Raw genomic sequence first — 24,858 nt, forward strand, 5'->3', positions numbered from 1 at the left:
TGAATATTGCTTTATCTTATAGCAGTGACCAAAACCACACTTATATTYAACTGCTGCTGCCTGCACCATGTCCAACAAAATCATTATCTTCCTATCACTATCTGAACTGACATTGACAGGAAATATCCTAAAACCAGTGCCTCACGCTTGAAGCTCATGGTCACCCGTGACTGACGTATGCACTGCTCTTTCCTCTCTTATTCTAGGACTGTGGAGGGCAATACAGAAGGAAAGGACAGTGAGCTCAGAGGAAAAACAGGGAAGTGGCACGCTGCTTCCTTGACTGCCAAGGGAAGCAGAACCGGAATCACTGCCTTCATTCATCTGCTCATTCATCTGAGGGCAGTAACGCCTGGAATCCTAAAACACTACGGCTTAAAGTTTTATTTCCTTCCGGTATGAAACCTCCTTTAGTTATAAAGATCTTCTGCATAGATAATTAGAAAATAACAGATGACCTACGGGCTCTTTCTGGCATTGCATAAGCAAAAGGGAGATTATTTTATGTGTATACTCTTGCATTTGCTGGTATGGATCTAAGAGTGAGGAGCATTAGAGTGAGGGCATTATGTTTCGCAAAGATTTGACACTGTTACTTTCTGAGCTAAAGCAYGAACTTTTTTTTCGGGATGTAAACCTGGCACATTCAAATTCATCAGGGCAGACAAATCTTTTTCTGTTCTCCAAGTTAATGAGTAATCTGGAACGGTTATCTGTTATCTTCTTATCATTTTTCTTCTAGATTTAAAATTCTCATGAATTCTCATGAAAATGTCTCATTTTTCAGATTCATCCACATTGTCCTACCCATGGGATTCTCTGCAGTGTATTGATAAACCTGCTTATTTTTGTAGCTATTATTTTGCTGATTCTTGAGTCGCAATCTGTTGACTGGATAACTAATTACACATCATTCCCAGAGGAGCTTCTTCAAAGCAGGATTCCTTTAACAAGAGCTTCTGCATTAGGTCGTTCCTTTTTCTATTGTCAATTTTGTATTTTTATGAGGGTTTTTTTTCCATTCTACCTATTTTTTCTCAAATTCATACAGCACTGAAAGCTTATTCTTCAAAATATTCCTGTTTCCTCCTATATTTACCTGCAAAGTGAATTATATTTTACAGTCCATCCAAGTTATTAGTTAAAATATGACAGTTTGATCCATAACTAGTCTATCTGCTCTCTACTCATAAACCCATTTAATTTAAAAATCTTGTCCCTTTTTAGCAAATTCTGAGTCCTCTGCAGTTCCCTCTATTCTATCTTATTCTCATGTCCATATGAGAATACCATATGGGATTCCACATCAAACACCTTGGTAACCTTCCTGCAAATAGTTTTACTTCACAAACAGTGTTGTAGGAATACATCCATGACAGGTTGGMGTCCTTGCAAACTGTCTTCTTGAAGTAACTAAAAAATGAATTACAGCTAGAGTGATAAATCTATCACACCTGCATATTTTTTAAGTGGGTTAGAGGGGAGAGAAAACTCCTAATTAGTGCCTGATAGACAGTGCAGAACTTGCAATACTGAGGATCAAAGAGTTTAGTTTGAAAGGCTTTAATATGTGCATCTTGGGAATGTATACACAGTGGCCTAAAACAGTCTGAGTTAATTATTCTATAGCTCAACTCAATTTTATATGTACTTCTAAAAAACACTACTAAGCAGCAAAATGATATTGTTACAATAATAGAGAAAAAGTGTTAATGAAGATGACTTCCAACAAAAAAGTGTAATCCAGCTCTTGCCCCGTAAATTCCTYCTCCCCCTCCCCAAAACATCAATATGCAAAAAAAAGCAGTATGTCTAAACTGAACCAGACCTATTTGCAGAATGAACCTGTATCAAAATGCAGCCAGTTCTTCTTATGTAGCCTTGGCCTCATGGATTTTCTGCCCTCTCTAGTCACATGAGTGAACCAGTATTTCATATGACATTTATGTAGTGTTATTGATCTTAAATATATCTTTACATGCATCTGCTCCATCTCAAATATTTATACTGCTGTAATTCATAATCAGGCTTCCCATACTGCACACCAAAGATGAAAATCAAGCTTCACAGAGGTCTACCATGAAGCCCACACACTTCTGATGTCCTGGTTTGTGGGCTGAAACATACTGGGACTTTGCACAGCTCCAAGTACCATTCTGCCTTCACTCCTATGAGTTGATTAAATATATTCATGTATATCTACTTGGAAAGGCCATCTCAAAGAACATAAAGTATATATTTTAGCAAGTATATTGCAATTTTCTAAATATGGGATCTCAAAAGTCAAATAGCTCCCCTCATCAGTCTAGAATACACTTAATGAAGTCTTCTGAAAGGCTGATTAGATAAGCCAAGGCTCTATACAAAATGAGTGGTATTTTTAACAGAGCTGCAACTGAAGCTTTGTAGGCAGCTAGCAAAGAACTACATGTAACAYGACATTTAAATAAAGCTAATGTGAGATATTGCAACCTCATTTGGAATACTCTTAGCTTTCTCCTGTTTTACGTTCTTTAGCTAACTCCTAGTATAATGATGAATTTATCTATGAGAAGACAACTCAGAGAACTTCCAAATTAATAAAAATTCCTGCATTATGGTAAACAGAAATAATATATAATCTGCAAAGGTATTTTCCTATTAAAGGAACTAGTTCAATATATGCTCTTACATCACTGTCTAAACATTAGTAATATGCAGGTTTTATTAGTATTAAARTTAAAGTGAAATTTTACCAATCTGTTCATTAAAGACTAGTGTTTTCTTAAATAACTGCTTGCCTCAAAAAACTATGACTGGAAAGTTATGAATTCATAATACTGTCTTTGATATCCTTATAGATGGTGCAATGACTTTGTCCTTTGCCAGAGGAGGAAGAACTGTATGTTATCACAGGAGAATATCCTGCATTGCCTATTATGCTCAAGGATGCTGGCACCACAGCTTAACTCTATACAAGGTGCTTTTCTACATGCTTAAACTATCTCAAATCAAGTGGAAAAGCCAGATTTCTTGTTAGTCTTTTACTTTTTTTTTTTAATTGGGACTGAAGATATATAAGGGGAGTTGCACAAAGTACAGTTGCACCAAGAACGTAAGACTTTCCTTTTCAATATCTTTATTGCCCGACTGGAGGAGCTATTTTTGGTGTTTGAAGTAAAAAAAGTAGAGAACAGACCCATACACATTCTTTCACTTCTCATCTTTAAATCACTGCAGCACTCTAACATCTCTGCCTATCTATGCTGTTTCTTCCCTGTTTTCTTCCTCACGTACTGAATGACAAAGGCTTTTTTAGCCCTTGTATATCTATAATTTGCTTGCATTGGGGACAATTAAAAAAATTTGAAGGCTACAGCTTATATACCAATAACTTAACAGCTTCAATGACAAAAACAAGAGAACTGAAGGAGTATGCAAAGGAGTTTGTATATTTGAGTAAAAAGAAAAAGGTGTAAATTACTTCTGAGGTTAAAAAAATAACTCAGATCAAATGTTTTGTTCCACAGTTACAGAATATTACATAGCAGCTCCTGAAAGAATGCAGGATTTCAGTTGTCTTCTGCCAAGTCATGCTCTTAAAGACAGCCTAATAACATTTCCAGTGATTTAAGACAAGTACAGAACATGGCTATCAAAGGAAATGTTATTTTTTTATTAAATAATGCAATGGCAGATGCAATTTCCTGAAATGCAAAGTGACAAAATAGCTTTTGCTTTCGGATGCAATGGTGTTTGGTGAAACTGGGCGTTTTATGCTCTGCATAAAATATACATTTCTTCATGTAGTATAGCTGTCTACTAAGAGGCAAAATCTCACCCAGAAACCAATCAAACAATCTCACTGATGGATATAAGCCAGCAAGCGACAGCAGTTGTGCATAACTCACATTTCATTGCAATCATACTGTTTCTAGGAACTGATTTGTACTTTCCTGTTACTGAAAATATTTTAATTGATGTACTATACTGTAATAGCTCACCATACTACCTYTCTTGACATAAGCAAGAAGCAATTTCAAGATTTTATTTCCTTTTTCCTGTGACAGGAATAGCTGCTCAAACAAAGTCTGAAGCTTGGAATTATTTCCAAATAATGAATGAATCTATCTAAAGTTATTCCTATAAAAACAATGAGCCTTAAGTTCTAAAAGTTCTAAAAAGATTAGCTAGTTCCGATTATATAATGTCATTTGTAGTCATCCAAACATCCAGAATACTGTTACGTTAAAAAAAAGAAAAAGTGAATTATCTTCAAATGTAAAGCTGCAAATAACACAGGCAATGTTTTTGTATGTATGTTTTAAATTGACCAGCAATACAAGAGCACGACAGGTATACTGCTACAATAATGTTAATGCAGATTTTATTTTTTGTTAATTCCGAATAAGCTTAGTAGTTGATAAATAAAGTTTTACTCTCCACATGATTATGGTACATACATCCAAAAATACGTAGCACAATTATTGTCATAGTTTTTAGTTTTAGTGATTTTAACAAACTGAAGTAGTACAACAATAAGACTCCTAAAGTTCAAAAAATACTTAACACCATAAACCTTATATCAAGTGAATGTGCACGAAGCCGCTTTCCTGAACTGCTTTCTCCAGAATTCTTTAGCTCTCCAAAAAGGTTTGCCATATATCTATCAATCATAATAAGCAATCTTCCTTTACAGTACTTTTCTAGAACAAGATTTACATTTACAATCTTTCATGTATTACATATTCACAATTTGGAAAGAAATGGAAGGCCTTCATACATGTCAGCCTTTAACCTTATCCAGTCACTAAATCTCTGCAAAGTTGTTTTTTCTTGTGTTAAAATTTTTGCAGCTTTTCTCAGTTTTTCTTCATTTCGTTCTAAATAACGAATTCCATCTGTTTGCAACTGATTAAGTTTCTCTTTACGATTTTCATCCAGAGGTATGTCTTCATTCATAAGAGGGTTAAATCTGAAATAAGTATCTGGAGGTAACAGTGCATCCAGCATGGTGTGAACTTCTGTATTTAAAACAAATGTAGGAAACCATTATATTTAAATGAGCGAGAGAAATATTCTTACAATCTCTGAACAATAAGTGATCTGAAGTGACACTATAAGTGAAAATAGGTGCTGCTTTGCTAAGTAAACGTTTTTCCATGCCATAATCTTATAAAAACACCCTCTCTCACTAAAAGGGTTGCAAAGATCCTGTAGCCGTTTTCTTTGGAAAAGCTTCAACTTTTTTTCTAAGACAACTTCACTGCTATGACAATTAAGGAGGCTTTGCAGCTATCCAGAAACTAATTTTTAGTTAAATGCACATTCCAGTCCTTACGACTGCATTCTGAAGAGCAGTAATGTAACTCACACATTCCCATTTAGGACACCCATGATTTGTTACACTAATTATTAACAGGAGCAGATATTTTGAAACCGATAGCAATATATTCTTCTATAATGGCAGAGACTGCACTGAAAAAGATGCAGTTTTGAAGATTCAAATTTTTGAATCCACATGCTTTCCTCCTCCGGACATCAGTAGAAACTATAAGCATTTGCAGACACAATCTAGGCCTTAGGAAACTGCATATTAAAAACATATATGAAAAAGAATATACTTATAAGTATTTTGGAAGCTGTTGAGAACTAATAAACATTCTACATTAACTGTTTAATCTTACTGTTTATGAAARAAACAAACCAAATTTAAGAAAATATGATTTTTCTACTGAAGTGAATTTCTGAGTACACTTTTATTCTGAGGCACAAGTAAAAAGATATACCTTTCTATATACACTGCTGATTACTACCATCATTCTGATTTTTAAGGTATCTTTTATCTTTAGTATACATATGTCATCAACCTTATGTTAACAGTTGAAAGCTCATCAATTAAAAAAGCTTAACAACAACGTAATCAAGACGCAGACTCATGAAGAGAAAGCTAAGAAACGCCTTCATATTACTATCTCCAGAAAACCTGTAATACTAATATTAAAACACCAAATACACATAATTAGATAAGAGATGTGCTTAAAATATAGTAAATATGCATAAAATAACAAAGTAGTTTGATGAAGATAGCTTACTGAGAAAAATCGTTTAAATTCTACTTTTGTCTACATTTAATTTTCATCTAAATGAAGCCTTGGATCTTGCTATGAGTAGTATAGCTTAAACAGTTTCCAAGTGGTGGGCAGAAAGGAGATGGGGGGAAAAAGTTGCAGATTGCTCTCTGAATAAAAATTAAAGAATCATACACAATTAAAAACACAACAAAAATACATCTTGAGACACTAACCTTCTGTATCAGTTGCACTGCTAATAACATTTGTGAGTTTGGCTTTTAAACTGGTGTATGTGACGTGCGTCTTCCCTTCACTTTCGTATCGGCCAGTGCCCAGTGATACTAGACACTGTAATGGAACATTTGGCCAAAGACACTTGCATTCGTGAACTGCCAACGCAGAAGGATTATTTAGAAGCAGACCTCCATCCTGTAAAATAAATATATAAATAAATACTATATATATGGTCATAAAAGAAATTGCAATTATAATCTACACTACCATAGCACTAATATGCCAAATCAATTAAATGAAACAGGTGATAACTATCTTTTGTACAACAGTTTTGTTTGGGTTATGCAGCAGCTGTGTAGCTGAGCTTCCTGGCTTCACGGACACTGCGAGAGGGGCTCTACTGTCTGGGTTCAGTTCTGCTCATGTGAAATAGTGTATAGAAGTGGTAGGCTAACATACAGCACCATGCACTGGAATGTCTGAAGAATTTATGACTTCATCTTCTGAACACCTTTTAGGTAACACAGATATAAATACAGAAAAATTTTTAAATGACCAAAATGTCTGCATTTCAAACTGTTTTATTACTACTATTACAAAGACTTATTCTGTAACAAAACCCTAAAGTTTATCACTAACTGTAGATCCTTAAAATAAAAAAAATGAGGAAGGCTAAGCTTGGCCTGAGCTGCTGTATAATAACCGCAGTGATTATATAGGATGCTATAGCCCAGATTCAAGACTTGGAAGATACCAGAATTCAGTCCAGGACTAAAAGTGCAACAAAGGCTACTTTTACAAATCTGGAGGTGAGGAGAGAGAAGATTTTTTGGTGATGATAGGTCAAATATATTGATGACTATGCTGGGATAAAATACTTTTGGATCAGTAAGAATCAGTAAGGCTATTGAGAAGTCTGAGGAGCATTCAGATGAGGAGATGTTGATTCAGCAATTCTTTAAAATTATGTTCAGCACTTCCTGGAAATATGTATTATATTCATTCTGATAAAAAATAGATTTTTGATTTTAAATTCAACAGAATTTTCTATGTTGGTGAGGCCTAAAAAAGCAGTTATAAAAGCAAAATTTAACACGAAAACATCAAGTTCAACAAGTAGTGGTAGATTTGGCTATTACATAGTTTAAAAAATGAATTTTATGGCTTGGAGAATAATTTTATTTTTGTACTTGCCATTCCTTCGATATTATGTACTTACAGTATCAAATCAATGAGTTTATGTGCTATGCAAAACTGAGTTACCTAAGATTATAGACTGATTAGCTATTAATGACAATCTTTTTAATCAATTTTTTAAAATTACTGTAAAATATAGACACTGCTGTTTTTCACATTTTTACAGCTGTACCAGACAATTACTGGCATGATGATTTTTCTTGGGTGGGAAAGAGCCCCTGGAATTGCAGCAASATTACAATTAACCAAGGATTTGAGGCCACTTCAGGAGCCTATCCTGATGGCAAGGCAGACTACTGCTCTGAAGTAGGCTGAAAATTGATTTCTAATGCTACTTAAGCAGTCTCATTTTTTAGTCTGTGCTTGTTCTGCATTTACCAGTCATTGTGTAGAAMTAGTGGGTGGCTTAGTGGTACAATTCTGTCTTCCTCCAATTAAATAAGGCTTTCATGGAAAGGAGCTGACCTATTGGCAAACTCYCCTGCCCCTCACAAAACCTAAAAGTACCATAATCAGATGAGGAGGTTACTACTCTTAGGAACACTGCTTTTCCTCAAAGCAAGCAAAATAAAACAAAGCAAAACTACCACGTCTTTTTATTTTTCCACGTGCTAAGCTAAAAAATCTTATTTTTAGTTCAGGAATAAACTCATACACTCTCCTGGCACAGGGGCTAAACACAGGCACTACCCGTTGTCTGCAGAAGAGATCAGTACATCTCTGGTACTTTGGTACATAAAAAATAGACAAGGGTTTCACACTGCTTTAAGATAGCTTAAGTTTGTTTTGTCTCCTAGGCATAGTAGGATATAGTTTGTGCATATCAATAGGTAGGCCGTACAAACATGCAGAGGCTTTAGTTTGAGATTTTTGACATTAAGGAAAATAAATAATCACAGCAGAGAATAAGAGTTTTGTATCCATTCAAAATCTCTACAGAGAAAATGTTAGAAATGGAAAAAAATGAATGTGGACTATAATAAACATTCTATARAAGTTCCCTACACTAAAATCTGACCATCATATTACAAGGATGATAAAAAAGCAACTTACTCAGGAATAGCTTGGAATATTAAGTCTGCTGGCATTGACGCAAATTTAACAGAAACTCCTTTTAACTACAGCTGTGATAAATAAGTAAAAACAGGATTACTGAGCTGAGGGATTTTTTTTTCTTGTTAAGCTTTCATTTCAATCTACAAGAGCTCTTTGAACTCATTCTGGACKACTGTCCACTTTGCTCAAAACCCTGCTAAAATGAATGGTCTCTTCAGCGTCTGTTAACCTTGCTGATGTTTAATTTAGATTCTACACAGAAAACTAAATACAAGGATGTTTTTGTCCTTCATATAATTCCCCGTGGACTGTATTCTAAAATCCTAATACTCATCTTTGAGGTGCTTACTTTTTTCTATAAATTCTAAATTAAAATAATGCTTACCAAATAATTTCCACTGATCTTGTCAATGTAATTTAATTAAAAATGATCTCTTCACCATGGGAATGATTCGTGTTATCAAAAGATAGGGTGTATTTCCTATTAGAACATGCTATATTTTTGTCCTACTGACAAGTAAAAGACCAAAGGAAGGAGAACTATACATACCCCCACATACCAAATACATACTAGAATGATAACAGCCTTGTGCAGGATATTTAAATATACTCCAATTTAGGTTTACTGAAACTAAAGTAAATATCAATTCCTAATGATTTTTAAATTAGACACATTTTACATGATTTCCAGCATTTACACAGATACATCTCTTTCTTGCAAAGTCAGAAGAAAGATTCAGTGAGGAAAGGAATTTTCTTTCCCTGCAAGTAGATCTCAGATGATAACAACTATGTGCCTACGAATATTGTATTTCCAGTCAGCTTACTCTGTCAAACTATGATCCTCATCATACTGCTTCTTCTTAGTGATCACTACTGAAGGAGTAAATGATGTTACTAGTTAAAGTGGAACCAGAAAATCTTCCAGAGATGCTGTTCCAGGGCTCTTTACAAGATTCAGTGAAGAAAATACTGCAATAATTTTATTCAATCCATATTTTGCAGCAGCAGAAATCTTAAGAGCTGATTACTTCAAAGAATGAAATTCTTGGGTTAAAATATTACATAAGTTTTAAAATTAGTTACAATGCTTTCACATATATGTGAACTGTAAGAAAAGTATATACAACACAATTTTCCAGCTCTAAGGTTAAAAAAATAGTAACTATTTTCTGACTGAAATACTGACTGAAAATACTTGTTTCCTTTCTCTATTTTCAAAAACCTGACAAAAAGGCCTTCCCAAGAAATATGTTAAACTAGCAACACAGAAATAGGAAAGAAAGATCTAAATATTCTAAGAAAATATTATTTTAAGAAATCATGACATGTCTTTCTTCATGCTTGTCCTTGAAATACTAGAATACAATTCAAAGTGATTCATTAGGCAGTTAGATCATGTTTGTGAATGTAAGACATATAGAGATCACCAGATCTTCACTGATTAAGAACTTTGGAGTTCCTAAAACAAGTTAGGCAACTTGTTTGGAGAGGTGCTAAAATTTGTTTGGTAACTTTAGCTTTTTCTGGGTTTGTTGACATTATTCTATATTTATATCATCAAGTAGCACAGACTACTTTTAACTTACAAATTATGATTTATTTGTTGAAGGCACTCAGCTTCTAGAAGATATTTATACAAATGCATTAACCAAAATACAGTGTATCAAGACAACTGAACAATTGCTAACTGTATAACTGTCACTTGAATATCAGAATAGTTTCTTTTCTTTTCCATATTAGTTTCTAGAGCTTTCTTGCCACTTTAACRTTTCATACAGTTAAAAAGTTGGAGGTAAACAAGGTCAATTTATCTAATCTATGGGTACCAGAGATGTCTGCTGCCAAAATCTGAATTCTTGTTTGTTTCTGTTTCTAGAAGGAAGTCATTCAGTTTTTGACTCCATTCAATTTCAAACATTCTGTTTTCTTGGTCTCATCTCTTGTCCTTGATCCTCTTACTTTTCAATTTTAATTTTTAAGTGTTTTAATTACTAGGATGGTAGGACTAGGATCTCCTCATCATGCTTCTGCAGGAGGGGAGAATGACAAGATGAGTAAATTAAAAGAAAAAAAGTATCACTCAAGCTAATAACGTATTGATTCAGGACATGAACTAACACATTCACAGCTGCAGAACTAACACAAAAACACAGTAAATTGTATAGCAGTGACCTGCTAAGGGCAAATATGTGGCAATCACTGAAAGAGTAGGGAAACTAAGTATGCAAGTGACAAGCTGCACTGAACCATCTATGAACTGACTGTGAGCAAGTTTTACGTATCTGACTTTCCATGAACAAAATTGCATTTGCACAATAACGCATTTTATAAAGTTTGTAAATATAGTGATTAACAAGCACAAACATCAGGGAGACGYGTAAAATGTATCGACATAATGCAGTCTTCAAGGTATACACATATATTGTTTCATCTTTCTGCCCATTATCTGTTTTATTTAATRTATTTTCAGAATGTAATTTAGGGTAGAAAAGCATAAACGTCATGGACCCATACCAGCATAGCATAATTCGGCTCCCCTAAGCCTTCGTATATGAAAAAAAAAAATACTAGGAGAAAGTCTCTTTGCTTTATACCACACACAGTGGTATAAAAATTGCTCTGTCAATGTAAGTTCATATTTTAAATGTTACTATAATCTTCAGATGTAATTCCAGTTCCACAAAGCAATAGTGACTGTGTACAACTCCAAACCTTTTCCACTCCTAAAAAATTTATCAGTTCCTTTTTGATAGATTGAAATATCTTAATATACTTTATTTCCTGTTTYATTTATATTATTAGATATATTGCCATGGTATAGTACCCACGCACGTGCACACACTGAGGAAGAGAAACAACAGAGACAACCTKTACAGCAAAGTAGATACAATACTACGTTATCAAGGTATAGTTGCAGCAATGACTGCTAGTATCATATTGGGCTAGAGAACACAGCAAGCAGGTAAAAGGAAGTGACCATCCTCTAGTTAGTATTCAGGAGGCCACAACGGGAGTACTGCATCCAGTTTTGGATGCCCAACTGCAAGATACTGAAAAACTGGAATGAGTACTAAGATGTGACATATAAGGAGAGACTCAAGAACTGCATTTGTTCAGCCCGAAGAAAGAAGGCTAAGGCTGAATCTAATCACAGTCTTCCACTACAGAGAACACAGAGTCAGGTTCTCTTTAAAAAGTACAGAGCAAGAGCTATGGAGTCTGGGACCAGTCTGGGAGATTTTCAAAACTCCGCTGGAGAAAGGTCCTGAGAAACCTGAGGTAACTTTTAAGCTTATCCTGCTTTGAAGAGAAGGTTGGACCAAATGACGTCCACAGGTCCTTTACTACTGCAGATTTCCTACGATTCTATGCTGTTTTAAGTATTACAAGCATCATTGTTGTAGATGCATCTTATTTTAGCTGTAATATGATTTTAAAAGCTAGTCTTACTAGAAATTGGTCAGTGCAAGTCAGAAGACTTGTAAAAAAATGCAAACAAGCATTATCTACGTGTAAGTCGTGTTAGAATCCAGAACTGAAAGGGTGGCTTCAACTTACAGGAACTCTTCAAACGGCTCCTGTGCTCAGCAGCATCCCCGGAAACGCACGATTGTCCTGAGCTCTGGCTATGTACTGGGCAAGCGGCCAGAGCCGGCAAGTGGCTCCTTCCCGTTGTTCTCCCATTCTTAGCTTGTCTTTCCTTGCCTACATGTCACCGTCTCTTCTCATTCAGTTAGTTCTGTAGTTGCAAGCCACCTTTTTCACTTCCCAAACACACGAGTCACCTTAGAAAAATCTTTTGTGTTCATTTATGCTGCTATGGTCAGTGCACTGGCAACTACTATACGCTTCCTAATATTCTGAACTTTGCAAAACCACTCCACACTTGAGTCAACTTAATTTGCTGGCAGTACGCTGAATAAAGTGCCACAGTAGGAACAGTAACATAAATAAGCTCTGAGAAAGGACGCGTAACTTTCCCAATGTCATCAGGGAAGTAAACGTGATCAAAAACAGGGTTTTTTTTCCCAATAAAAATAATGGAGGCAATGACATGAATTAATCTTAAAAGGGAGCTTRATACATGTATAAACTGGCTTATCTGTGACAGCAAAGCAGTAAACTTGGAGACTGAGAGATTACTTTCAGTCTTAYGCCACGGCTTTCCAAATGGCAAGTGCTCAACTGATATGTCTTGCTTAACAGTGTATGAACRAATTCCTGAATGAACTTTAGGAAATATTTTTTCCACGCAAGGTTTTCCAAAAAGCATTCCTATTGCAACTGCAACCATATTTTTAAGGCCTAAACTGTAGCTAATATTTTCTATAAATATTCTGATAGTTGCAAAATAGTCATGAAAGGCTTCCTCGTTATTTGACTACTAGAACATACATTATTTAAAATAGGMAAAAAATGTACCTTTTGTACTAGACCATAAATAATTTATGATTTAAAATAGGAAAATGTACCTTTTGTAGGCATATGCCTCAATTAAAACTCTTTGGTGAAGATATCCCACTTTCCCAATTCAAGGAATAAAGAGTTAACAATAATTAAACAATGCGAGTTAGATGGAGACAAATTCTACAACCAGAAGGAAAATACGCTTGAAAGTCTCAAAGACAGCAAGTACTCCAGACCTCCTGGGAGCCTGGTTGTATAGGATCTTCTGAAAATCTTGTACCATATAAACAACTATTGTGAATACGCATAAAAAAATGCATAAAAACTTGATTCTAATATTAAAGTCAATATGTTAAAAAGTTACTAAACTTAAGATGATAAAAAATTAGACTGATAYTTTACTACAGCCGTTTTTTATAAAGTTCAGAATAGACTGTACATTTATAGCCTATCATTACATTTCCTACTTTGTCAGATTCAAGTTGTACCCCGTAACTGTTTTGAGCAATGTCCTATGTGCTGCATAGTTTTACTTAAACGATGCTAAACTTTGTGCAGAAAATAATCTAGCACTGAGTGAGGGATATATGACTTACAGAAGCCAAGTCTGATATTTGGAAGCTGAGTTTGTTGGCTCCATAGTAACCATTTCACCTCACTGCCTATGCAGACATGCTTTGCATTTTAGTTCACTTTTACAGACTTGCTTTGTTGTTTACTTCCATTGTATTTGTGRAAAAGTGGAGACAGAATTAGTACAAGGCTATCACAGGCTAAGACAAGATTTAGAATGGACTTTTGAGAAGTACTTTTCAAATCTTATGTTTAAAAATCAACATAAAAATAATGAACAGATGCAGATTAAGAATAAGGCTTACTGCTTTAAATGAAGAGTTTGAAGTGTTTTTGCTCTGTTACAAGGGGTCACTTCTTAGAAAATAAACATCTTTAAGCTAAAATCATTTACTCTTGTTTCCATAAATAAAATGGGTATGCCTTGTTGAGTTGTTCTGTAAAGTCATCTCAATACATTTACATAAGTAGCAGCAAATGTCCTCAAAGTAGAAGACAGGATTAAGAAATGAGAGTGTTATTTTACTACCTGTGAGGCCTACTCAGTAACAAATTCCTAAAGATATTTTCAGGATTCAGATCTCAATTTAGTGTTGTGATTGCATTGGGCACATACTACCATTATAAAAATATTAGTCTATTCTAAAGCTTGTGAAGCCAACAATTGAGTTACCATGTTACATTTAAATATATCATTTAATGAAAAAAGATCCTGTAAGTTTAGATTTAAGTGTGTAATAAACTAGTCCCTGTAATGTTGAGTACACATATGCTCTCCTCAACATAAAGGTCACATGACTGCACTGTTCTATGAATGATGATTAATTTTTAGATAAATGATGATTCTCCTCTTGCAAGTAATCAATCAGTTTGGTCACAGTGATACTGAGGATGAAACTGCTGAAGATGAACTCCCAGTAAGCACATGAAATCCTTAGCTCTTTCCTTACCCAAACTATTTTTAAGCCTTGAAAATATTGTTACAAACACCAAACAGTGCAAAATAGAATTGTTTTATCTTTATTTTGGTGCTAGCAGTGAAACATGGTGCCAAGGTTTCTAACAGATCTGTGTCTAAAATGTGGACTTCAAATAAGTTGTTCTCGCTTCATTCTAATGGTAGGTCTGTTCCACTTTGTTGCTCAAGAGACGAGTGAGAAAAGTAATTTTAATAATTCGATCATCTTCTACGAAGCATACAATGACCTAAAGTTAGCTCTTTACAGAAATAAGGTATTTCATCCAATTTATTCGAAGAAAATCACTCTTGCTCCATAGTCATACTAACAGACATGCCATTAGGTCACTACATACAATTTCTAATATATTCTGCGCGTTGCTGCTTCCTAAAGAGGCCTTACTTGGTGACAGATACTAATGCATTCCTTCTAAATTGTTAGAAATTTGTAGGAGGAATGTAAGAATGAGCCAATTCCATTCCTTATGGAGAGGCAACCATGTCAAATGCACATCTTCTACTCATTACTTTATAAGGCTATCTCAAAATTAGGTCAAAAATAGTTTTTCTGCAGACACTAGGWAAAGAAACATTTCAGAACAGTGATAACTTGAACTTACTAATGGAAAAAAATATTTAAAAGAGTTTTGTACATAAAAATTAAGTAAGTTTGTATTCATACTACTGAATGATACTAATATCAAAATTTTCATCACTGCTATCTGATTGCTTTTAAAAGAATCAATTACAATATACATTAGCTAAGTTAGTACTTCTGACATACCAGCTGCAAACAAAGAATACTTTCTATTGAGAGATCACATTACCTAAGTATATCCATAAGTATAAATATCTGAGAGTTTGGAAGTTTATTTAAAAGTTTACTTTTCAGGAGAACCATTCCCCCCTAGAGTATTTCTCAGCATTCTTCTAATGATTACTCAGGTATATTCTACTGCACTGTATACACAAAAAAGTTAACACTAAATGCTTCACATAGTTTATCAATATTATCACTAATATGAACATTTTAGTAATATATTTTACTTTACATTAGCAATATTTGCACTTGACATTTCTTAAGGATGAATAGTCTACTGAGGTAGGCTGCTAGGTGATTATCTTAAAATTTATCAACTCATCCCAGATAGTCATTAATTCATAGAAAATGCCCAGCTGCCCTGAAAACACTACAGAATTCATGTTTATATGCCAGATACGGAAAATGTAATCCTGCATCTTATTGATGAAGACTTCCTAAATACTAGCAGGCATTGTGAAAGAAAAAGTCACTGGTAACAAAATAAGTTGTCAGATATTTCATTAAAAATTTTACCTATACATATGGATTTAATTGCATATATTCTGCAATGAACTTCAGCATACATCAACAAAATATTCTTCATCGTACCTGTGGCTTCCAAACGATCAACCGCATGTACGTTACAAGTGAGGCACAGTGCAGAACCCAAGAAAAGAAACTACTCCATGCTTGGACCTATGCTGGCCCCAAACACAGGGTCAAACTTGGGTTCTTCATAGTATATCTGTGAAGCACACACAATGTTCAAGAGTCCATTTAAAAAAAAAAAAATCTAAGTGGATCTTAATAAAATCCTTTTCAAATCAAATGATGCTAGGGGGCTTAAGTCTGGAAGTTTTGTTCTCTCTGACAACATTTAACTTCGGAAGCATATAAAAACTCCACGCGCTATAAAGAGATTTAAAAATATATCAGACTAAGTAGATAGCTCTAGTAGTCTTACAAAAGAATCATATTAAAGCAAAGACTCTACAAGTTAGCAGAAATCCCAGATCCAGATATGTCCTAATGCTTGTAAAAACGGTCTGTATTAGACTTTCAGAATTTCAGAACTGTTTAAATTCCATTTTCCAAGACAACCAGGTAACTATAAAGACACAATATATTATTATTATATCAATAACCTGACTAACGTTGATATTTATTTACTGATATGAGTTTTGCAAGTTAGTTGGTCTATGCTTTTAGGTGCCAATTTATGAAAGAKTAAGAGTGATAGGAAACTGAAAATACTTTAGGAAAAATATGGAAGAGTATTAGGACTAGTAGTGATGCACAGGGAATATGAGTGACCCATATTATTACATACACTACTCACAAATGTTACAGCTTTCTGGTTATTGTTCAGATTTAGACAAATGGATGACCAGTAATTTTTGCATAAGTACCCTCTTTAGATATATTAAGTGTATTAGAAACAAATATTTACTGTTCATATTGTAATTTCAAACTGAAATTGGATTTACCATAAAAAAACTAATTTATACAACTATGCAAGCTATTCAAATTTCTTTATTTCTTGACTTAAATGTTTGAATTGTTGAAATTGAAACAAAGCAGATTCACAATTGAAGTATTTTATCGCTAAATTTAAGAAATAGAGGGAACTAATTACGAAGATAATTCATATGAAGGATTCAGGATCTGGATATGAACTACATAGTACCTCAATTAAGGGTGGAGGGGGTGAAATACTGAAGGAAAAGTTCTGTACACAAAAAGAAGAATAAACGCCTTCAAGATCAGAAGCAAGAAGAAAGCCTATGAACAGCAGAAAAAAGCAATGTCTTGTTGGTCAAAAACTGAAGGAACAAAAAAAGAAATCAATCCGTTAGAACTTGTAAAAATACTAGGAAGTTCTTACTAGTAACCCTAGAAAAAGAACAGGGAACAACTTACGACCGCTTTCTAGTTATGCTAAGTTATTTCAATTTTTCTTCAAATACTGTTCTAAAGACAGGAATTTTATTGATGTCAGAYCGCATTTGCCAGGGTCATTTTCCTTCGCTGTCTCTTTTGTAAAGATAGTATAGTCACTACCTCTAAGGCAATGATACTTTTTAAATTAAGGCTCTTTGATGCTAGACTGTAATTTCATAAGACTCACAGGATTTTATACTCTCTAAATTAAGCAGTAGATGTCTAGATGAGAAATATAACATGGTCTTATCAAAAGCAGATAGAAATAGTAACTTTTTTTTTCGATAATTAAAATCTGGACTTGTAAATCATCTTACATACCAGTGATCACCAGAAAGCAGAAATTATAGTGGAGAAATAACTGGCTAATCAGRTGGACAACAGTCTATATTGAATGAGAAGCTCTTTGGCTGAGGACTGTTTTACAACAGAATTATTCAAATGCTCATTTTAGGCGCATCACCTTTACTATTTTCTTGAAACTATGCAAGTGCTAATGGAATCTGTTACTACAATAATTAGAGTTATYGTAAACACAATGGCTTTGGTGAGAATACACAATGACCTCAATGTCTGGGGAAACCTAAACGAGGTGATGTATAATGAAAGAAAGCACTCAGACACAAAGCCATTCTCTTCTGAACAAACCTTGGATCACACAGACCAAAAYGGAGAAAGATCTGGGTACAGAACTTTCACAGAATGATTTAAAGCCACCTATACGGATTGACTGTTGAAAAGGTAAGAGTATATTTTTACTGTACTGTCTCCTGAAAAGAGGAAAATATGACACAGTCAAGAAAACATCTAGAATATATCTAGCATTTTGGCCTGATCAAATTCTTTGAATTTTACTTCTAATTTAGAAATGTTAATTTTGAAATCTAGTATATCATCCAACTTTGTACAGTAAGTCCTGGGTCACTCCAAAGCACACTGAAGAGTTCGGTTTCAAGAAAGAATACTCAAACTGCAGCAGATGCAATGAAAGACTACTAGTATGATCAAGAAAACACAGAGTCCATTTTGTAAGACTGAGACAGCTTGGTGTATTTAGACTCTATAAACGCATCAGAAGGGTAAATACTACAAAAAGGAGAGTTAAATAAACCAAAGAACAGTACTGGCATGGGAAGAATGGGTTTCAGTTAGCTATGAGCAGACTCAGACTAAAAATCAGGTATTTTCTGGCTATCAGAAAAACRAGAAAATAATCTTCTACAAGGGTTGCAGAAGCAGTGTTACACGTTTATGAACTAGACTGTATGATGTAGTTGGCAATGACGACAGTGAACTGGACTTAACCCAGTAGAAACCGTTTAGTTCCATACTTCATCTTTTTTTCCTAAGGAAATGCCTGCTGAAATAATTCTGAAAAGATCTGCAGCCAAAATTCTAAAATATCTTTGCTACCAAAAACAGTGGCATAAATACACATAAAAAAGGGGGCAAGGTAAAGAGTCTTTGAAGTTATCTCCAACATGCTTGGGATTTGGAAAACTAGCATGACAGATTAATCCTTGAAAATGGAGCTCAGCATAGGAAATAAGGCACAGACATTGTGCCCTATTCAGCTACTGTGAATGTACTAAGTATTAAACTAATCAACTTTATGCACATTTTGCATACAYGTTGAAAATTAATACCATCACAGTAGTAAGATCTACATCTATGACAAAAAGAGGGCAGCCTCCTAACAGCAAAGCAGAAGGAAAATTAAAGTGGATGGTAGCTGACAAAATTGGTAGCAGGTTAGAGCATTCACAATCAAATCTTCCTTAAGGGAAGAGGTAACAGTGTATCAATAGCTGCTCTGAACACTCTTAGGCTTTTATTTGCAATGAGTGTTACAAGGCTAYTTCATATGGAAAAATAGGTCCATTCAAGTCAGTATTAGACAAACAGACAATTTAGGGAAAAAAAAAGATTACAAGTGATCAAGAATTTACTGCAAATAACTCCTTTTTCTCTCCTCAAAAATAGTGGCCAGTAAGATCAGGATTTGACAGTAGGCGTCAACATTGATGTTATGGAGATTATTAAAAGGCATCTTACTTGTTCACTATACAAGCTTCCTCTGATTTTACAAGGTTTATTTTTTGCATTAATTATTAGCCAGTAAACAGCRTCAATAAAGATATCGGGACTCAGAGGTCTAACCAAAAAAAAAATATTTAATACAGCTCATTTGGGAGTGATTTTTTTTAAAATAAGCATTCCAAAAACTACATTTATATCATAGTATCGCTTTAAATCATAGCAGATAAAAATTATAATGCTTCCAACTTAAATACCTAACGAAAACATACTCTCACTTTCACTTCACAGAACAAAGCTTCAGAAAACATTTCWTTTAGCAAGTCTCTACAGAGAACACTGCAAGTAGCCTGCTCTGCAACCAATACTAGTAAACAGRGCAATTTTGGGAAGGCTGGTAAACTGCATCATATACATTCACCTTAAAGGCTCCTAATCAAGCCTCTAGAATCTGCAAGAGGAAAAGAAATACACATATCCATGCAGCTGACTCAGGCTAGTAAATTCTCCCTTCCTTAAACAGTAGGTGATTTTGCCTCAAAGGCTGTAGGAAAGTGTGTATGGCAACAGTTAGACAGAGAAACAAAGAAATACTTGTTTCTATCATTGTGAGAACAAGATATACCTATTAAATCACAGTCTATGTAGGGCTAGTGCATACTGATCACCGTGGCATATCCTAAGAATGAAAAGAACTTCAATGTGACCTATATTCTATGTCTTCGGAGAGCCTGGGAAGCACCCTTGAATCTAATTTTAAAAGCTACCATGTAAAACCAATTAGGGTAGGATCCACTAAGCGAATCAGTTTTAAAGGCCTGTCCTGTAACAAATTACAAAGATGAAACAGCTTTCCAGATACACTATCTAATGAAAGGAGGAAGAGAGTCTTAAATACTATCTTGTATCTGTATATTATCTTGTGTTATCAGGACGAAACTTGAAATTTTAATTACAGCATATTATGGTTCATTTTCTCTCTACAATCTATAGAAATACAGATATACAGTCTCACCACACATACTGTTACACCTGCAGCATTAAAGCCTCACTGTCAGATTAGCTGCCAAAATTTTAACCACCTTACTATCAGTTCTTCCTCAAAGGTCTAGAAAATATGAGTCTGTTAACACTAGCATAAGTCAGCATCAGTACTTTAATAAAAGTAATTTTAAAGTAGCAATCAGATCACGGAAAATTACCAAGGAAAAAAAGAATTATCAAACTCTTTGTATTAAGTTAAACATATTTTATTCTGAGAGATGGAGGGAGAAAAAATTCTTTAAATCTCCTCTTTTCCTCAATCCTGCTGCCCTTTTAATTAATCCGTTGGCACAAATCTAGTTTTTCCTGTAAAACCTAGTAAATGAAGTGTGCATAATGATTTTGTTAAATGTTAAACTGCTCTATTATTTAATTGGTAATTTGCTTAAAACACCGTACTGCCTACTGAAGTGACATTACTGAACAGACTGAAAAAGAAATGCTTTTCGCTCTGCAGAAAAAAAGAGAAACAGAAATAAGAAACAATCCCCCTCCTGTGAGAAGTGGTGGTGGTGGTGGGGGAAATCACTTGTTTTAAGAGGGCTGGGAGAGGTTAAGAGATGATCAGGGCTTCATAAATAGAGGTTAATGTAAAAAAAAAGCTGACATATGCTGCAATACAGTTTCTATATTGTGACATCAAAACTTGGACTCTCAACTTGCATGGTTCCTAGAGAAGCATGTTACAGGGATTAAATCCCTTTGAATGTTAATGTATTCCTCTTTTGAACCACAAAGAATATTAATCCTCCTCCCCTCATCTATCAACAGCTGCACTTTTTTCCCCTACTTGACAGAGAGGAACTGGATAGCATGGCATGATTGAGCCGAATGTAAATACTGCTATTTGGGTTTTGAGCTACTTAATTTTGTGGAAATTTATCAAGCTTTGCATCAGCTTATCTACAGTACAAATAGGAACAAATATTTAGACACCTACAARTGTCTTAACTGATGTCAGAAGAGTTATAGAAATAATAAATTATTACCTTAATAAGACACTTTACAATACTGTAGAACATTTACAGTGCTAGTACAGAAAGTCAACTGAATGTTCCCAGAGAAAGTGTGCACGTGTTGCTCACACAGACACATRTATGTATGTATGTATGAAAAAATGAAGGTTAAAATGAAAAATACACAATTCAATTCAGGTATGATTCCAACATATATGGTTAGAGTTATATACAGAATTTTAAAGAGCTCTGCACATATCTCTCTACAACTATCAAGCATTTTAAAAAGGGACTCCAATTTCAACAAAAGCTAGATAACACAGAAAAATATACAGGCTGGCTATAAAAAAAAAAAAATTACCACGTTTCTGTTGTCAGAATACACATTTTCACACACTGAATACTCCAAAGTCAATTGCCACAATGCTTTTCCTTCAGATTTAAAGGCACAACTGAATAATAAGGCAATACAAAAATGCTCCCCTACATATAATCCTTTACAGTCTCAAGCTTCAAAGACAGGAAACAGACACCATTGTATTTACTATTCTGAATTTTCACAGGCATTTTACTATCATTTTCACAAATGGCCTCTATTCGTTGAATTGTCTAGAAACATGTAAAACCTGCTTTTGCACTGTTGATGAATTAATATGGAAATACCATAATTTATGATAAATAAGAGATTATGTTGATGAGGTAATACAAATTTCCTATCCATTAAAAAACCCGCAAAAAACCCTATCTTTCTGACACTGTACTACAATATTGAAGCTTTTGGCATCATTGTAAGTTATGACTTAAAATTAGTGCATACTGCACTGATGTTTTACAAAAATCGTATTCCTACTGGGAGTGTCTTACATAATATTATGCTTCTTTTATGGCTGTATTTCAAATGCAGYCTGACCTGTTAGACAGCATATAGGCTTAGAGTGATAAAACAGAAAAGAACAAGTATTTCCATACAAGCCACAAGCRTTAGCATCATATTTGATCTGGGTAAAGAATTTAGCATGACAATAATGGTGAACGAACCAACTTAACCCTAGCAGTTTTACAATAATTATGCTAAATGAATACCTCCTGTCTCATGTTTAGCTTTTGGTATCAGCTATAACTGAGAACTGAGTAAAATGGTTGTTAAAATTTTGTTTTAAAAAATCTAAAGTCTAAAGAYTAACAAAAATGCTACCTCAAATATGACTGCATTTACCATTTATTTCAAAATGTATTTATGCATATACTTTAATTCAAATGTCTGAATAATACAGGACTCAGAGGTCACCTTGGATTCTTTATTAGAGATAAAATACTTGATTGCCTTTCATTTTCACTGAGGTACCATTACACCCAAGAACATCAGGGTAACTCTGTTAAATGCAYGGAGGCTCTTGCCCTGGGTTAAAACTATGTAATTCAAGGTAGCTTGCACGTGAAGTACAGGGAAATGCATCTAGGATAAAAATCTGCATGAAAACTCTATAGCATTTTTCATGTAGTAGTTTGTTAACCTGTTGCCCATTAAAAAAACAAGCATATCTCAGACAAAATAGAAAATTATGGAAATACAGATGTGATAAGCAAAGTGTAATCTGGGTAAAGAGAAGCATGAAACACAAAGATGATAGCCTCTGGATTCTAAAATAATTTAAAAATGTTTAAATATCATGCATGGGTGGACGAGAGATTTTCAGATAACGTGAAGTTTAAAAATCAATTAATTTTATCATCTAGTTCTACTATGGTAAACTGTTCYAGTACTGAAAACATGCTTAGTCCTTCATAGCTTACAAAAGTGAAAGCATTTCTGCCAAGAAAATATATAATTTAAAGACTTGGAACCTCATAGGTGTGAATTCTGCAGAACTGATCAAATCATATCCTAAGCCTTTGCTTCTAGTAATTAAAATACATCTAGTAGTATGTTTTAAGAAAAGATYTGTGACTTTACAAAACAGTATTGAAAAGTATGTGAAAGGGCTTGTACAAAAAGACTGGAGTAAATGAACTATATGTCATTCTAGCTCCATGCATCCGAGGATACTGGACCTGATTTTTGTTAACATTAATCATTCCTTTACATTCTCTGGTATTGGGCTTAAAGTGAATACAAGTGAAATTAACAGCCACTTTACTGCACTTCYGACAATACAAGTATGCCACTACAGTCTGGTAATACAAAAATGATGTTAAGATAAATAATCGTCTAAATATTGTGCAGAAGATAAAAATCATTCCATTTGTTTAGCTGTTCTTCATATAGAAGCAAACCCAGACTTTGATGTGCTCTCAATTCAAGGAAGGAGGGGGTGGAAAGGTGAGACGAGGAAGAAAAGCTCCTCACATAGCTTAACCCTGACCCATTCAGCCAGTTAAGGAGCGGCTTGGAACAGCTCCAAAGGCTAAAGTAGTTCCCTTCCCAGTTTCGCTTGCCCAGATGGAAGATGACCATGTTTCAGGATTTCAAGCAGTGCTTAGTCTTGAAATATATGATGTATGACTCAATTTTTAGCTTTAAAAACCAAAAAAAAAGTTTCCTTCTGTGCTTATTTCAGGTAGTATTTGGTTTTTTAAAAAATCTTCAATAAAAATGGGAAAACAACATATTAAGAGAATGGAGAAACTAAGTGTGGCTGATGCAGTGRAACTACCCTACTCTCCATGGGACCACCTTTACCCCAGTTTATGTATATTAAGGATCACTAAAATTCTACATATAGCTGAATATAATTATCCCATCTCCTCTCCATCTCCTTATAAATGTTAATTCAAAATACAGTTTAAACATTTGAAATTATTATTTTAAATTACTATATACTTTGTGACTATTTAATATTTTTGCAATGCACATGCAAAACATACCAACACATAAACACAGCTCCCACTGACTAACATCTAAAACTAGATTAATTCATCCAATCTAACAAGGCAAGCTAGGAAGAGTACGTTATATACTGAAAAGTTATCTTACATGAAAAGAAACATGCTGTGAAGACAGACAAAAGATGTCTCAAAGATTCTGGAAGTCACATCCTGCAGTTTCCTTAAGCAGTTTTATCATTGCATATGCTCACACTTAACTCTCCTGCTTCATCAATCTGAATAGAAAACGTGCCCAGACTGAGTTTCTGTCACATTCTCCTGAAGAATGTGACATAAATAACTCCTGAGAAATTTCCTCCTGAGAACATGAATCTTTTTCAGCTTAAAATCTAGCTTTATTACCTCTTTATCACTGCTTCTGTTAATTGCTGGTTGATCATTTAAAGAAAAAAAAATTCATTATTTGATCTTACATTTACTTGCTACTTAAGCATTATTTATGACCCTTACACTTTGCTAATGAGTTTACACAGCCTTTYAATGGGCACCATGAGAAATTCAGCATGTGATCCAGGTACAACTTATTACTAAAAACACGCTAATGTCACTTTCCAATAGCTACTTCATCTGATGGGATTGGCTTTAATATAGTTGCAATGCAATACCGTTCTTTAAGTTCTCTTTAAATTCAACAGCTAGAATCCTATCTTTCTTGAAGGGTCTAGGCTCAGTTATCCTCTTTAATTCATTCTGTCACAAATCTGTGACAGA

General features: G+C 34.3%; 1 protein-coding gene across 1 annotated transcript in view; it reads right to left on the reverse strand.

The window, feature by feature from the left end:
* Positions 1-4,349: 4,349 nt before the first annotated feature.
* PNPLA8 (patatin like domain 8, phospholipase A2) overlaps positions 4,350-24,858 on the reverse strand; it is a 41,459-nt gene continuing 20,950 nt past the window's right edge. The window contains exons 9-10 of the mRNA XM_085318500.1: positions 6,287-6,482; positions 4,350-5,003 (exon numbers count right to left, since the gene is read on the reverse strand). Of these exons, the coding sequence (XP_085174626.1) occupies positions 4,729-5,003; positions 6,287-6,482 (471 nt within the window). The 3' untranslated portion in view covers positions 4,350-4,728. The remainder of the gene's footprint in view (positions 5,004-6,286; positions 6,483-24,858) is intronic.

Source organism: Rhea americana, unplaced genomic scaffold, assembly GCF_003343005.1.
Source record: "Rhea americana isolate MKP2758 unplaced genomic scaffold, rheAme1 scaffold_54, whole genome shotgun sequence".
Lineage (NCBI taxonomy): Eukaryota > Metazoa > Chordata > Aves > Rheiformes > Rheidae > Rhea > Rhea americana.